Source organism: Haplochromis burtoni, unplaced genomic scaffold (assembly GCF_018398535.1).
Source record: "Haplochromis burtoni strain Fernald_Lab_line unplaced genomic scaffold, NCSU_Asbu1 Contig_10, whole genome shotgun sequence".
NCBI classification, from domain to species: Eukaryota; Metazoa; Chordata; class Actinopteri; order Cichliformes; family Cichlidae; genus Haplochromis; species Haplochromis burtoni.
This window is the reverse complement of record NW_024582371.1, coordinates 1,618,592-1,636,101: the sequence shown is the minus strand read 5'-3', so window position 1 is coordinate 1,636,101 and position 17,510 is coordinate 1,618,592. Positions and strand designations below refer to the sequence as shown.

The 17,510-nt window shown below is 41.4% G+C and overlaps 1 protein-coding gene across 2 annotated transcripts in view; it reads right to left on the bottom strand.

The window, feature by feature from the left end:
- The window catches only part of flt4 (fms related receptor tyrosine kinase 4), a 51,726-nt gene that overhangs the window by 21,913 nt on the left and 12,303 nt on the right, over positions 1–17,510 (bottom strand). For both annotated transcript variants that reach the window (XM_042228879.1, XM_005927926.3), the window contains 6 exons: positions 7,044–7,140; positions 5,439–5,713; positions 3,630–3,751; positions 3,352–3,523; positions 628–767; positions 378–549 (listed from right to left, as the gene is read on the bottom strand). In XM_042228879.1, the coding sequence (XP_042084813.1) occupies positions 378–549; positions 628–767; positions 3,352–3,523; positions 3,630–3,751; positions 5,439–5,713; positions 7,044–7,120 (958 nt within the window). In that variant the 5' untranslated portion in view covers positions 7,121–7,140. The remainder of the gene's footprint in view (positions 1–377; positions 550–627; positions 768–3,351; positions 3,524–3,629; positions 3,752–5,438; positions 5,714–7,043; positions 7,141–17,510) is intronic.

Sequence of the window (17,510 nt, the reverse complement as noted above, 5' to 3'; positions counted from 1 at the left end):
ATTATTGAGGCACTGCAAATTATTTAATCCCAACAAAATATGGTATCGTGGGGTGATTCTTACCTCTATTAAATATGTGACTTCATTATTAATAACTTAAAACTATAACTTAACTATAAACTACAATTGTCATGAAGGTAGCATCAAACACAATCTAATGCAACTGATTGGCGTGACAGAGGAGGATGCTGAGGACAGGGTGAGATGGAGGCAGATGTTTGGTCAAGTTTTTCATTACAGGGATTATTGTGGAGACTGACCATAACTGCACATAGAGCTGGATTATTTGCTATGTTTGCCAGCATAACTGTAGATTTGGATGATTAATGCAAACTTTAAGAAGACTAATGTATGGACAAAAAAATAGAAAGTCTTACCATAAACTACGACCTGAGTTTGTTGGGTGTAAGTCCCGTCCATGCTGGTAACATTGCAGGTGTATCGGCCGGTGTCTGTGACATTGACACTGTGGATGGTCAGGGCGCTAGAAGCCGTTGTGGCTTGAGACAGAGATTCACGGTTGGTGGTAACTTGCACCAAGTCATTCGCCTGGTGAGGAGAAACAAACTGTGATTGTAAATTCAGGTTTGCTTCTTACTAACACAACATGCGATGCACTGCTAGTACCTGTTTGCTTGGGTAAGACCACTGGATGTCCACCCCTGCGTTGAACTCCACCATCGCTGTGCAGTTCAGGGTGAGGGCCTCCCCCACTAACAGCTGTACTGGCTCCTCAGGAAACAGCTTGACATCGTAAACCTGACTTCCTGTCCGGGAAAATAAAAGGGCGAGGTAGACCCAGACAGAGGTAGGGAGACAGTGAGAGAGGTCAGAGTGACATTGTCAGCAGTTTTTCCTGAGGAAATGACTTTCCTTTGGACCTGAGAAGCCATCCCAGGCTACTCTAAAACTTTATATATACATACATACACACACAATTTTATATATATCTAGATGTGTGTGTGTGTTTGTTTATATATGTGAATAAAACTGAAGTGAAGCATCAATCCCGTTTTGCACACTGGACAGTGTATCTGATGTTTAGGTCATTCTCTCTGCATGGAAATGACTTTGCACGTAAAAGAAAAAAGGCAGACTGTGATTACTGATTGTTTATGCAGTCCATTAGTGTGAAGAGTGAAGCCTCTCCGAGTTTCTCCTGTGACTGATGTGGCTATTACATTTGGCTGGGAGCGGTGAATATGAGTTTCCATTTGCCCTCTGAAGACAGAGGTGAATGAGCTCATACAACAGAGCGTAGAGCATCTGGATCACCCTGAGTTCACGCGCTATGAGAGGGAAACTCAACATAAAGTCTCTCGCCTTTTCAGCTTAGTTTTTCAAAATTTGATTATGCCTTCCTTTTCCATCTGCTTCTCTTTTCTTCTTTTCTTTTAGTGCTTGTGACATAATGACTCTATCCTTACATAAAAATGGAGTTGTTTTAGAGGAAATTACATAATTAAATAAAAGCCTCGAAATTGTCAACATTAAGGCTTAATTGGCTCGCCGACTGCCATGGAAAATTATGGGGACAGGGCAGTCAGTCTAGCACCACCTTTGATTTTCTAGCTAATTTCTCTTTCAACAAGAGCAGAGAGTCAAATCTAATTCAAATATTTGTCCTGGGTCGGGAGTGTTTTTGTAACTCTGTTCACCCATCCATCCAATTTTCTGCTGCTTTATCCGGGTTTGGGTCGCAGGGGCAGCAGTCTAATCAGAGATGCCCAGACCTCCTTTGCCCCAAGTCACCTTTTCCAGCTCTTCTGGGGAGGGGGAGCGGACGCCAAGGTGTTCCCAAGACCACATAGAAATAATCTTTCAGTTTGAGCCACAGCAGAGATAGCGTGAGCTCCTCATTTCTACTCCTTGCATCTTATTCTTAATTTAGCATACCAACATACTGATACACCATCAGCATCAGTGCAGACGCTTCTCCAATCTTTTCGTCAGTCTCCTGCTCCACTCTTCCCTACTTGTAAACAAGACCATGAGATAACAGCACTTCTCCTGAGGCAGAAAATCATTCCCAGCACAGAATGTGCAATCCACCCTTTTCCAGCTGAGAGCCGTGGCCTTGGACTTGGAGGTGCTAATTGTTATCCCTACTGCTGAAAAACTGCCCCAGTGCAAGTTTGCAATCATCCCTCAGTGAAGTCAAAAAAGCACAGACATGATCCTGAAACCACTGAACCTGAAACCTTTTGCCCCTTGGCTGCACCTAGAAATTCAGCAAGAAACAGATATGGTAACAAAGGCAGCACTGCCACAGTCCAGTACCCACCGGGAATAAGTCTGATGTCCTGCCAGCAATGTGAACCAACCATGTCAATTGTACAGGGACTGAAAAGCTCTTGAAGCACCCTACAGAACATCCCAAGGGATGTGGTTGAATGCTTTCTCCAAGTCTATAAAAATTGACTGGTTGGGCAAACTCCCAAATATTTCTACTGGAAAAGCAAGAAAAGAGCTGGGCCATTGCTCCATAACCAGGAAGTAAACTGTGTTATCTTTCCTAAATCCTAGCACTCCCCTGGGATAAACGTTCCCAGCGAGGATAAGCAGTGTGATCCCTCCCGAAGTTGGACCACCACCCTAGTTTGCAAATCCAAAGGTAATAACTTGCACTTGGTGTTGCAGAACTGTGTCATACAGGAAAGTTGCTCAATACCGCCCAGCCAATATTATCAGTCGATATTAGCTATTTGCAGATACATTATATGAGCAAATAATTTACATTTATTTTACAACAATGAGAATTAAAACAGGAAAAAAAAAACACTGGAGAAACACCCCTGAGCTATGTTACAAGTGTTGCATAGTCTGTCCACCACAGCATACTCTGCGACTTCCCTGTTGGCAATGCAGGTGTTTAGAGTGCCATTAACACAACAACCGATTGATCTAAACAAGTAATCCACAACTTCGTGTGACAAAAAAACAAGATTGTTTTTACCCTGCATTGTTATATTATCTTAGCAGGGACACATTATCTTGTTTCGTGTACTTGAAAGAAAAAAAGATATTGGCTGATATATCAGATTTTTATGTTAACAAATATTAGTGTCAGTCTTAGAAGTCCTATATCGTTCAGGCTCGAATCCAGACCTATGAGAAACTCAGAGCGGATCTCATCCACCTCAAGGGATCTGCCCAAGATTTTTAACTAGCTTAATGTTCTCAGTTACAGTAATGACCCAGTCTTCTCTGTGTCCCAAAGCTCTGTGGTGTGTCATTTAATGCTTGAAGTTAAAAGTTCAGCTAAGAGTTCAGCTGTTGCGATTTGGTAGGACTTTGTGATAAATACCTAAGGATACTTTTGAAACCTTTGGAGGAAACATACTGTTTTACCTGTAGTGTGGAACACGTAGCTGTCCGAATTGTACCAATTGCCTCCCAGCATAGCAGCACAAAAAAGCATCAGGAGAGGTTCCTTGTCTATGATGTTTTTGGGAATGGACCAGCCCCGCTTGTTGTCCCATCTCAGCCTCTCCTTCTCCAGTGGCCAGGAATTGTACCACATCTAAACGCACAAAAATGATTGCTGCTGTTAAAATCATCAATTTAAGCACCAGCTGAAAACTTTAACTGGAGGAACAGAGTGTGAGAAATATGTTTTGGGCACAAACCGTTTTCAGGGTGACATTCAGATCAGGCACTGTGACCAGGCATGGCACTATTACATCTGTGGAATGGCTCTTGATGAAAATGGTCTGCACGCTGCCGCTGTTGAGGAAGGGCTGCTCTGGGTCTGGATGCAGACAGAGAGAGACAGGGAGCAGGGAGGTTAACCCCGATAGCAGCTGGGGTAATGGCAGCTATTACTGAGTTAACTTCATGTACGGCCAGCCAGATCTCCCCCATCCTGATAATGACCCCCAAGGACACACCTCATGTGTAGTTTATCATGATTACCAACAGCTCAGTCTGTCCCCGCCTAGCAAATAGCGGTAAGGACCTCTATTACACATCAACTGAGAGACAGACAGCCAAGAGGTTTAATCATCCTCTAAACAGTGTTACAATTTCACCTCAGGCTCTCTGGTGATGGAAAATATCTCTCCACTGTGTTTCATTCTTAACACCTTGATACTTCCCTTTTTTGTTGCTGCAGCTACCGATGCTCAGGACTTTGGGAGGCATCGTAGCAATTGTTTTGGCAATTTACACTGCAGCTCTTATCACCATAAAAGCTAATATTCCCTCAGCAAGAGATTATGTTATTATAAAAACCTTTATCTCTCCCGCTTTGCTGTCAGTACCGGCGATGTTTGAGCAGCAGCAAATATGTTATATGACATCCGAGCTTTTCTTCTTACGTCTTGTTTTGCATGATAAGCCTTCAGTTATTTCCATACTTCTTGTTTTTTCTGCACAACTCAAACCTATCACTTTAAGCTTCTGCAAGGCCAAACAAAAAGTCATATCAAGAGGCTTATATTTCTGCCCTGCAGTGGACTGAACACACACACACAAGCAACAGAAATAATAGACAGCGTTTCGCACTTTAACGTCTTCTCAATAAATCACCCGTAGGTATCAGACTGCAGGAAGAGATCTGCTACTTGAGGCGAGGACAGGTTGCAGAGCAGGCTGAGCAGGTGTTTGTGTGCTTTGCATTATTCTACACATGTAAAAATACAGTATATTCATGTATTCAGATCAACGTCTGCACTCATATGCGCGTTTAGAGCATAGCGTTAGAGCCCTGAAGGAGTAAAAGGCTGACATCTGCCCGTCTAATTGAATCCACATGTGTCCCCTTTATCCTTCTACACACTAGGTCTGATTTATGGCTGCAATTCCATCTGCTTATGATCAGCCCCCCGGATAGATCTGTGGAAACTGTTTTGGCACCTTGTCTGAGGGGATAAACAGGCGTTTCACATGAGTGGACTGGTCAGCAGGATTCCCCGCCATGACAATCATCTGTCTCTCCATGTGCCTCCTCTCCCTCAGCACACGGAGCGAGGAAAAGTAAAGAGACAACCCTTAGGGACAAGTCCTGAGTTCTAAAGTTCAAACTATGAGCTAGTCTGAAACTTGTATATGGCAAAAAAATACTGATAGCGAAACACATTTCATTGGTGTTCTTTGATATGTTATTCATTTCGATATTACGAAAAACAAATAGCGCATTAATGCTTTAATTAGCTTCCCATTCCTGTCTTTATCAAAAGCTTTGCATGGCTAATATCTGAATCCTGCCAACTTCCAGGGTGTGACCGAGGCAAACTCAACAATTTCCACTTCTAGTAACAGAGCATCTGCTTTGATATTAGAGTAATATTCAAAACAGGAGATCTGCTTCCACAGGATGGCTACCAAAGAAAACAGAAATAAGGACTAAAGGTTCCACATAGCCAAGCCAAAGAGCTGCGGACCAGATCAAGCAAGGGGATGAAATTTTAGCACATTTGCAGGCTTGTGTGACTCACCCATGACAAAGACATAAATGCTGGTGGCAGTGGTGCCTTCAATGATGGCCTTGGCATCCTTATATGAGCAGCGGTAGTACCCCGTGTCTTTGGCCTGTGCCCCATTCAGGACAAGCTTCTTGCAGTACGGCAATTCCAACTTCCCCGGACACTCGCTGACTAAGGCCACCCTCTGCCCGGGGGCTGAGGTGGTCTCCAGCTGGGAGTGACGCTGGGTTAGGTCTCGTCCAACCAGAGTCTGATCAGGCCAGGCCCAGGCCAGAGTATTAGATCCCCTGAAGAGATGTGAAAAGTCAAAGGACACGGAACAGATTTAATCTTAGTACTTAAAATGAAAAGTTGTATTATTGGAATTAACACTCAGATTGTCACATTACTTGTGGTGTACCACAAGGTACACTCCTAGGTCCTTTAGTTTTTTCTTTTTTTACATGATTCCATTTTACCAAAGTATCCAATGTCATAAAGTCTCTCTTCATTTCCAAGCAGACAATATGCAGATATGCATTAGCTGACATCTACCTGTTCTTAGATTGTTTATTAGTGATGTTAATTATTTGATTGCATAAAACTTTCTTTCTGCTTATCAGTCAAAATACTCTGTGCTAAATAAAGACATTATTATTACATTTTTGTTACATGTTAAGTAAAAAAACGACAGTGTTTGTGTGACTGTGAGTGTGCATTTTGCACTTGTAGTGCTATAAATTTTCCAGAGCATCTGTACATCCTTGTTTGCTTTGAGCTTTGTCACATAAATTCAGTTATGTTAACCCAGAGGCATTACGATTGCAACCATAATTGCCGCCTGAAAACCGATAGCTATGCTTTCATCACCTTGCTCCACTAAACAGCAATGACAGAAATGTGCACATGGTGCCAAAATGTGATGGCTGGAAATGACACAAACATGACAGATGGTAATTTAAGTATTTTACAGCCTCAGTGAATAATTTTCCCTTATGGGAGGTTTATTTTTTTTAAAGATGAAAACATTTATCTGAGAAATAATCTGGAAAAGACCAAAAATAATATCAGCTTTAGCAAAGACAGCTTTTCTTCTTCTTTTTTTTTGTTCACCACAAAAACAAAATGGTTAAAGGAGGGACTGCTTGGGGCAGCAGACAGCACAGCTGAGATTTTATAGGGATATAGGATCATTATCATGAGTTGATTCATATATGACAGAGGCTCAGTTTAAATCGGATCTGGCTTTGCTTTAGAACAAAAAAAATCTCTCTTTCTTATAAGACATGGCCCATTGTTTATATGGTTTAGAAAAAGCAGAGTAAAACAAGTGCAGACTTTTCTTATTTAAACTGACAGTTTGCATCACAAATGTAAGACGTATAAAATGCTATGAAAACTATTAGCAATGCATGAGTGTCCAGATCCTTTGTTCACGAAAGATGCAATAAAACTGGTAACTTTTTCTGAAAAATGAACTGTAGCAGAGTCGAAATGTATTTTTCTCATTTGTTGATTGCAAGTAACACTTTTTTTTTTAAATCTATCAATGATGATTTTTTGTAATTTCCTGAAAAAACACACAGTTTGTCATGCACAAGTGCATGTAGTCAGTCCAAAACGAGAAGACACACATACCTGCATGTAAGAGTGAGTGTTGTGTGGGCTGCAATCACTAGTTCGTCTTTGGGGCTGTCGAGGACGGGTGGAGTCATAGAATAGCCTATCACCAGACCTGCGGGAATGAACAAGCCAACTGCATTAGAATCATGTTACACAGGTCAGTCAAGACCTAGTGTTTTTGACAGAGCTGCTGGTAAGCTGTCAAATCTCTGAAACACATCGGGAATCTGAAATCTGACACAGTGGTTATTACATTTACAAGCTGTAAGGCAATCTGCGGCTAAAGGAACTGGTCCCTGATGCTGAAAAACACCCAGATAGAGAAATTACGGCTCGCTCGTGAGGCAATGCTGGTGTGATCTCTTTACCTCCGCCTCTGAAACAGCCACACAAACCATTTGCCCTTGATTTATTACAAATGCATTCACTTCACTCATCGGTGCTTGGTTAATATAGCTGGCCTAGAATGTCATTACCATAGTAGAGTCCCCTCAGGGTGCTATTAGCGCTTAGTCAGACTCTGCACCTACAGTCGATCATATATAAAAGTGTCACCATGACTTATGCTCCACCTGGATATCATTAGAGATGAAAACACACACTGTGCTATTGCAGGGACTGAGTGGCTGTGCGGTAGTGGAGAGGCTTTCTGAGCATTTACAAAACAAATCATGACCATTTTCCCACATCAGACTGAATAAATAAATACATAGTGTGCTTCAAGGCACTTTGTTACAAAGCGATGCACAAACATCAAAACAAACTGAGAAAATATGCATGGATAAGCATCATAAACAGTAGACTACAATATAAAAACCCCTGCACTCCATATGTAAAATGTAAATAAAAACAAAGCAATGATTTTTATTCTCAAAATTTCCTCTGCACAAGAGACGAGGCTGAAAATCACTATTGAAATCTAAGATCTTCACACCCTCAGGTGCCACTGCCTTGAAAACAGACAAGTCTCTGTTGTGGAAGTCATTGCATAGGCTGAAGGACACTTCCAGAAACCACTATCTGTGAAAACTGTTGACCGTGCCATCCATAAAAGCAGGTAAAAGCTCCATCATCCAAAGACAAGCTATATGCAAACACAATCCTGAAACACTTTCTAAGGGGTTAAGCTCATTTAAAATGGACTGAGGACATTTGAAATTAGCTTGTGGAAAACTGATCTGTGTTCAGAAAAATTTAAATGTGGAATTCTTTTTGGAAAACATGGATATGGCATCTATGATGGTATGAGGGTGCATTAGTGCCAATGTATCTTACACATCTGGAAAGGGACCATCAATTCTGACAGGTAATACAAGTTTCAGAGCAACATGTGCTCCCATCCATCGTGTCTTTTTTAAGAAAGGCCTTGCATGAAACAATACTTAACTGCATATTGCAGCTATTACAACAACTTGGCTTTATAGCAAAAGAGTCCAGATTCTGAACTGATCTGCCTGAAGGCCAGATCTTTCACCATCTCAAAATATTTTGTCCCATTATGAAACAAAAGATACAACACTGAAGACCCAGGACTGTTGAACAGCAAGAATCGTATATTATCCCCTATTGGATTTGTAAGTTTCCTCACTTCCAAAGAAATGAACTACCTCCAATTTTTATGGTAGTTTCATTTTAATGAAGAGAAACAGAATATCATCTAAAAATCCAGAAAAACACCTTACTTGAAAGTTAGAAAGTGATTTGCAAGGAATTGGTATGAAATTGGTATTTGATCTTTAAGCAAAACATGAAGTGGTACTTGGTGAAGAAACTTCTGTTGGCAACCACAGCGGTAATATGCTTCTTGTGGTTGGGATTTTGGGCCGCTTCTCTCACCCAAGACTTGAGTAGGGAGACCTGCAAAATTTCAGTCCACTACAGCATATTATGTTACCAGTAGTGTCCTTGGCCACTGTGGTCCCAACTGCCCTCAGATCATTAACTAGTTCCTCCCGTATAGTTTTGGACTGACCCACAGCCTTTCTCCTGATCATCTTCATGCCATGAGGCACTGTCACCTTCTCACCAAGCTTATTGCTGATGGTCTTGTAGCCCATTCCAGCCTTGTGCAGGTCTACAGATTGTCCCTGATGTCTTTTGACAGCTCTTTGGTCTCACCCTTGGTGGTGGAGAGGTTGGAATGGAAGAAATGGATTCTGTGGACATGTGTGCTTTATACACATGATGAGTTGCGATCAGGAGTATTTGTAATTGATTGATTCTTTGACTGGTTTTAATCTGCGTGTCACTTGGGCACACAGCCAATCTGTGGGAGCCAGAGTTTTGGCTGGGTTGTAGGGGGTAAAATGCTTTTTTCCACTCAATAATATGCAAATCAATTTACAATTTTCAGGTATGTGTTTTTTTTTCTCAATTTTTTAGTTGATATTGTGCCTTTTTCCATTAAAATGAAAAAGTCGTAAAAACTAGAGACTGATCATTTTTTGTTAGATGTGAACAAAGCTACAAATTCAGCAGGACAAATGCACAAATAGAGTTATGCAAGCAGCTGAAAGGCTATACAAATACCTTTCATATATTGGATCAGTATACTTTCTTTCATAAGCACACAAATCTATCTGGGGTCAAAACATTTGTACAATGGAGCTGCATATGCACATTTTATATTACTGACTCACACATCTTCTAGGTCTAGGCAACAGCAGCTGAAGTGCCCAGCAATGGTTTCACAGCAGCCAGTCATGACCTGCTGCCAATCAAAACTCAGAGATCTGTACAGCTGCGAATCTTAAACACCAGCCTCGTTCCTCCTACATGTCCCGCCGCCCAGGGAGCATCACATAGCCAATTTATTCATATGTAAATTTTTCATTTTTACAATGTAAGCCCAGCTTCCTTTCAAAACTGCAAAGATTTAAAAACTTCAAATGATAATTTCTTAAAGAAATCATAAGCGATTTCGAAAAATATGCTGATTTGCTTTCTTGCTGTGACTTAGATAAGAAAATCCACGCCAGTCTCACATCTACATGCAGCTGCAATCAACAGGCGGTTAACTGAGCTTATCACAAAGGCGAAAACTGAGGCTGCCTAGCGAGCTGCAAATACACAAAATACAATAAAGCTCAGAAACAAAGTGGACTAACGGAAGAAATCTGCAATAATAGCTGAAACATCTGATGCTTGACTAACAGGCAGAAGTATGCTGTAACTTCCTGTGTCGCAAAGCACGGTAAAAATAGGCAAAAATTACAATAAAACAATGCCCCAGATGTGTCCAGGTTTTTATTATAGCCTGCCTTATTTGCAGTGTTTCTATTTTTGGTTATGTTTTGTATATTTGCAGTGAGCTGCTTTTGACATGTAGGTGGCAGATTACTCAGAGCCAAGCTAGCTGTTTCCCACCGGTTCCAGTCTTTATGCTAACTTTAGATAAACGGCTACCTCAGCCTCAGCAGTTATCTGTAGTTTTGCCAAGAAAGCAAAGAAACATCTCCCCTATAAATTTGAAAGTTGTATTATGTTATTATTCCACTAAAAAAAGAGAGCTAAAATAATCCCCTTTAACTTATCCTGATTTATTGCTGCAGGAGATAGCAACTGTTAACAGTAAAACTGTCACCGACATCTTCTCACAGATGTTAAAACTGACATTAGTGAATTATTCAGAGCTAATATTGGCATTCTCAACAAAAACAAACATGCTGAAGGCTGCAGTGGGAGTCGGTGGCAGTCCATAAATCATTCCCAGTTTGGTGCCCAGCAGGATCTTCCTTCCTTCCTTTTTTCCGAGATCTTTACTTTGCCTCGGAGGAATAGCAGAGACTCCCCCAACGTATTGTCTCTGCTGTCATGTGAACTTGCCACCAGATTCAGTCCCATCACCGTTTGAGATGCTGCAAAGCCAAACAGCGGGCTGTGAAAATTGCACACACAGAGGCCAGCATGAGGCTACAGACCAGGGGAAAGTGAGAAAGGAAATTCCTGTCAGGACAAGTCCAAATTTCTATTTTAAGATGTGTGGATTTCCTTCCCACAGGCACCAGGAGAAAAAGATCATCTCGAAGATTCTTTGCTCATTTTTTAAGGACGGCAGATAGCTCCAGCAAAGCTCTGGACCACCCACACCTTTCCATTCACAGACCTGGATGCAGAGTGTAATGGGAGACCTACAATATTTCATCAAGTTCATGAATTTTTACATTCAAATGACTGAAAAAATAATGAGGTAGCTTTAGAATAGAAATAAACTTTATTTTCTTTATTGATCACCTTAATGTTCGCATCAGCATTTTATGTCAACAGTAGATTAAATGATGTGTGCTAGTAAAATGTGCACAAAGATATGAATCATTTATTGTGATGAATTAGCGAAAATTGCCAACCGTGCCTTTCAGCACTTTGGATCACTTTTATGTTTGTCAGCTCTTTGTTATCTTTCCTGCCACAAACTTTCATTCACTGTCTTTTGTCCTCAAATACATAATTTTGAAGAATTAGGCCATATCGTATTCATAAGGACCTCACGGTACCTTGTTATCCTAACAGAGCACTTTTCTTTCAGACGTCAGGCTTACTTGTGGTTCCTAGAGTTTATAAAAGTAGAATGGGAGGCAGAGCTTTCCCCTCACTCCCAGCTCCACCCCTAAACTAGCCTGTTTCTGCAGGAGGTTTCTTCCTGTTTAAAGTGAGGTTTTCCTTCCCACTGTCTCCAAGTTCTTACTCATAGGGGGTCATCTGATTGTTGGGGTTTCTATCTAATATTGTTCAGTCTTTACCTTAGAATATAAACCACCTTAAGCTGACTGTTGTTGTGAATTGGTGCTAATCAGAGCGGCATAAAAAAAATGCTAATTTCTGATACCAAAAATTGTTACCACCACTTAGAAAAAAATGCTTTATAGACGTGCATTTTTCTGAACATGGCCTCTCATGCCTCTGTGAGTAGTAGCTGTTCTAAAAAAATTAAAGGTAGAGGTGGTGTTATGTCCAGAAGGAGGTCAGTATGGATGACCGGGTGCACAAAATGTCACACTTGGACAATGAAGTCTACTGTTTACATCCCTTTAAGCACCACTTAGGTGCATAAACTTTTTTAAAGAGCTATTGTTAAAGAGATTTTGCATCAAAAACAATAAAAGAAAGTACAAATGACAAATTACTTCACTAAGCAGACCCGCCACAGAAATAATATCAAAGAGGTGGCGGTGAACAGCGCACACTCTGCCACCCACACATCTGACTTTATTCATTTCTGCCATTTTTTAATTATTCCCCACAAACTTGAACCACCTTCATTACAGCAATCTGTACAATAGTGTTGGACTAAAATGATATCGATCTCTGACTCTAGAGATACAGTTGACTTACAAACAATATATAATATGTAAGAATCCTGCACGCAGGCTGACATATGGTGACAGCTGTTAGACGTGCAGACTGAGTGATGAACTGGGTCCTAAATCCCCTTTGTAGATGAGTCTCGGTGATGGATGCTTCCCTGAGAAAAATCTGTTGGGAGATCACACACTGGCAAGCCACACGCAGATTGTACATCACTTTTGAAATGTCATTAATGACTGGCATGCCCGAGAGATAAAATGCCAAGCTGTTGGAGGTGTAGGTTGTTGAAGGAGGGGAAGCTACAACACAAACATTTACCATTACCGTGAACACCTCAGCTGTGGATTTTTTTTAAAAACAAAAGCTACAGCGTGCAGTAGATGTGTGTGTGTCACAGGAAAGGGAAAAGCAGCATCACACCCACACGGAGTCGAGCTAAAAGCTCCCAGAAATCACAGATCATTCAAACTGACAGAATTAATGTCATATACGCCGATGTTTGCTGAGCTCAGCACCTCTGAAGCGGCAGTCTGAAAATAACGTGCACCAACTCGATAATTTGGATTTCTTGTGCATCACTCGTCATCCTAAGTGGCTATCTCGCATCTGCTGAAGGAGTCGGAACTTATTTTGTGCTGGGTTTCGCATGACTGCAGGTCGAAGCACCGCCGACCTCTCTGCTGATTGATGAGTGGCGGAAGGGAGTATATACTGTAGGTGACTCTCATCCATGTTAGTGCAGAGGCTGCTGTTTCTTTCACCCCGTGTTTAACAGCGATGGCAAATTTTTGTGCCAGATGTCAATATCTTCCATATGGATGTGCTTCAAAATGTATACGCTCTCTTTCCAAACCGCGAAACCCCAGATATGGAGACCTGTCACTCCATCAGCTGCACAAAGCGTTTCAGCACATATATATATAATCCCATTAGTGTTTGCTTGCACTCTGTCAAATACAATTAAAAACACACGAGGCGAATGCCAAAGTAAACCGAACACATCGGATCCTGAAAGTTTGGGGCTGATAATGTGTCTTGTCATGATAATAAACACTTTTTCCTGGTTTGAGCTTACATGCTGCTTTTCATGGCAGACTGCAGTGACAATCACTCATTTATCTGGGTATGACTTAAACTGTGAAGAACAGAAAGGTTAATGGTCACCGTGTATTGCAAGGGCTGTGTTCCTGAACAAGAGCTTCAGCTGGAGGACAGTCGGTGGGTGGACAGTGAGTAATCTGAGCTGCAGTTGTGAACTCTGGTTTAAGGTGACTGTGTTATCCTTCAGTACACAAGGCTTCAAGCTTCCTAAAGAAAAATGAGTGTCTCAGTTATGTCTAGTTTGTCTTTAATTTGCTTTTATTTAACTGGTGTTAGCACCTGGGCGACAGTTTAAATTAGTTTGCATTTCTGGCCACTTCTTTTTTAAGTCATGGCTTATGTATAATGCATTTGCTGACATTAAATGCAGCCACTGATTTCTCATCATTTGTGTGAGACACACAGTCTTTTATGTCCTGTGTCATTGCGTTGTAATACAGCAACTAATACAGGGCACATTGCATTGCTTGATAATGTCAGTGTAACTGACAAAGAAAAGGTCAGGCAAATGTGGTGTTCGGGTTACAGATCAGCTAACTCATCTCCAAATTTAACATGAAGTCACATTAGCTGATGAACACCTGGAGCTTCATAAAGTCCAACTACTTGTACACAGCTGCTCGTTAATGCAATTATCAAATTAGCCAATCAGTTGGCAGCAACGAAATACATTTATGCATGCAGACATGGACCTGATTAACTTCAAACTGAGCATCCGAATGGAGAAGAAAGGCCATTTAAGTGAGATGTGGGGCTGGTCTGAGTATTTAAGAAACTACTGATCTACTGGGATTTTCCCAGCAACCATCTTAAGGGTTTACGGAGTCTGAAAAAAAAGAAAATACAGAGAGAGAGAGGCAGTTTTCTCTGCAAAAATTCTTTGTTGATATCAGAGGTCAAAGGAGAATAACCAGACTGCTTCAAGCTGATAGGATGGCAACAGGAACTCATTATAGCCAAATTATGCAGAAGAGCATCTCTGAATGCACAGCACGTTGTACTTTAAAGCAGATGGGCTAGAAGACCACACCATGCGCCCACTCCTGTCAACTAAAAATAAGCAGCTGAGGCTACTATTCACACAGGCTCACCAAAATTAGACAGTAGAAGATTTGAAAAACATTGCCTGGTCTGATTTGGGGTCAGAATTTGGAATAAACAACATGAAAGCGTGGATCCAACCTGCCCTGACAGTTAGTTCAGTGTACTCGAGTGGCCTCCACAGTCAGCAGATCTCAATCCAACAGACCACCTTTGGGATGTGTTGGAGCAGAAGATTCACTTCATGGATGTGCAGCTGACAAATCTGCATCGACTGTGTGATGCTTTCAAAAATCTCCGAGGAATGTTTCCAGCACCTTCTCGAATTCAGGGAACACTCGGGACCAACCAGCACTAACACATCGTAACTGATGAAGAGGCCAGTGCGTGTATATTTTAAATGTAAAACACAATAACACACATGTTAACACTTTTTTTCTAACTGCTACAGAAACTGGAGATTGAACCGCTGACCTTCCAATTAGTGAACAATGTGCACTCCCTCCCAAACCGCAGCCGCCCACACAGGCATACAAAATTAAATACAGACATATAGAGAATGGTTAACAGCGATGTACACTTTAGTAGGTTTGCTGGAAAATGTGTTGGATCGTGCCAAATCATTGGTATAAATCATTTTCGCAGATGATTGTATGTCGAAACCCTATTCGGAATGACTCCCTGGCCTGAAACAGCAAAATGAGTGGTGATTGGCCCGTTTACAAGCACCTTACAAATGTGAACACGGACAGAGAGCCAGAAAAATATTTCAAGCCTGGTTCCCCTCTTTCCCATGCATTCCAGCTGGTGGTGCAGAGATAAGCAGCAGCTTCGGGAGATTAGCCTCGACCAACAAATATCACAGTAATTTCATGCTGGATTCTGTTATCTAATGATTACACATGATATAAACACATAACATTAGATTTATAAATGACTTCAGGCACTTAAGTGTTGTGTTTACATGCTCTCATAGAGACAGGCTAATTCCGAGCCTCCTTTATGTCTGAAGCAGCTGAAGTGACAGCGACTCGATGACTTTAGAAACCTTGTGATTCGGCTCACCGACTTCTCGGTATCTGACACTCTGATCACCAGGGCTTGTCAAAAATAATTAAATTCTGTCTTCAAGACTTGCAGAAGATTTAACCTCCTCACTGACAGTCATTTGACATGGCTTTGTAACAGAGAAGCAGCTCACTCAACATGTCCTTGTAAAAAAAACCTAACATTTCTCTTGAGAAAATAGAATTTCTCTCTTGTTTTGTGAAAACCCATTCTTAGATTAGTTTAAAAGATTTGTAAAAGAGAAGAAATAATAGGCACAAAAAAAATATTAAAAAAGCAAAAAAAGTTCCATCCATGTTTGACATCAGCCATATAAAGGGATATGGTTACACCGGCCGGATGACTTCCCAAAGCAGGCCCCTCTGATTTTCTACAAGATGGAAGTCCCAGATGTATATATGTGAGCTCTGTGCCAGAAGTCAAACACTTGCAAGGACAACTGTGTCTGTTTACTCCACAAGTGCCATCGGGCCTCGCTTTGATGTGCCAGCCTCCTAACTGGTTGACAGAGAGGAAAGAAGTGCAACTGGTTTCCTGTCAAATAAAATCTGTAAACAGCATTTTATTAATTCGAAAGACTCAGAATGCCTAACGGGCCATAAAACGTCTGCATCCCAGTGTTTTGCAGCAATTTCCAGCTTTGAATACAAAGAAAAAGGATCTTAATAATGCTGGAAAAGTTTAATTTATTTGGGACACTTGCAGATGCACAGCAAAGCTTATTAGGCTTGGTTTACATTAGAACAGCAAAATCATATGCATGCTTGAATGCACAGCATGCTAGAGCCAGCCAGGTCCAATTGTTTCCTGCCTTCGCATTTCCAGCCTGATTTTCACCCATATCATTCAGCTCAATGTAATCTTATTTGCATTATGCCAAATCACAACAGATGTCATTTCAGGGGGCACTTGACATAATAAGGTCAAGCTCTCTCACAATATTTCAGAGAGAAGCCTACTGCACGGCTTCCTTTGATTATAGCAACAACGGGGGGAAAAATTCCCTTTTATTAAGAGGAAACCTGTGTGCACAGCAGAAATCCATAAATCAAACAAATGTGTGTTTCAAATCTCTTGTTCCCATTTGTGTTTCCCCTACTGATGGCTGGGAGCTCAACAGAAGCAGTACATCAGTGTGGTTTCTCTTTCTCGTGCAGAAAACAAGAAGTATTTCCAGATAATCAAAGTTCCAGGGGCAACATTACATCCAAATGTACTACGTTTGCAAGATGAACTGCAGAACTGCTGAAGTTAGTGGACCTACGGTGATTCATACACACTGGATTTTTAACCCATTTAAAAGCCTCTTGATATGCGCACTCACATTTTATTTGCTGACCTCTCTGCATGGCTCACATTGGGAGTTTTTGTCACATTTACGCAATACTGAATGTGGGCTTCCTATAGTCTGTGAAGGACACCTGCTGACTAGATAAATCACACACAGAGAGAAAGCTTCAGTGCCATAGGGCACTTTAAGCCAGTTAAAAATGTAAAGCTTCTCTGAGAATCAGGCGGATGCAAGGCAGGCGGGATTCGTGGGCATTAAAGGCGAGTAGGCGTGAAGATGAGCCCTTCTCTCTTTCGCTCTCTCTCCTCAGGAGCGACACAGGGCGCTCGTGTGAAAAGCAGAGCGGTGTTTTTCACTGCGAGCAAATTTCCTGTTTTCTTTATCATATTCACGCGTCTCCCGCTTCCCGTTTTCATGGACACTAAAGATGATTTTGCCGTCAGCGTTTTCCTCTCCCCTCTGTAGTTTTGTTTCTGATCAGTCACATGACAGGAACAGGAAAAGAGGAACCATTTGCAAACAAATAACTTGTCAGACTCTTAGTTTTAGCGCACAGGAGTGACTCAAGGGAATTTAAAAATAAAGTCTTTCACAGATATAATGATTATGGTAAGGCGTGTGCGGAGTCGCTGTGTGGTTATATAAAATATCCATGAGCAAAGTTCCAATGGAAATTC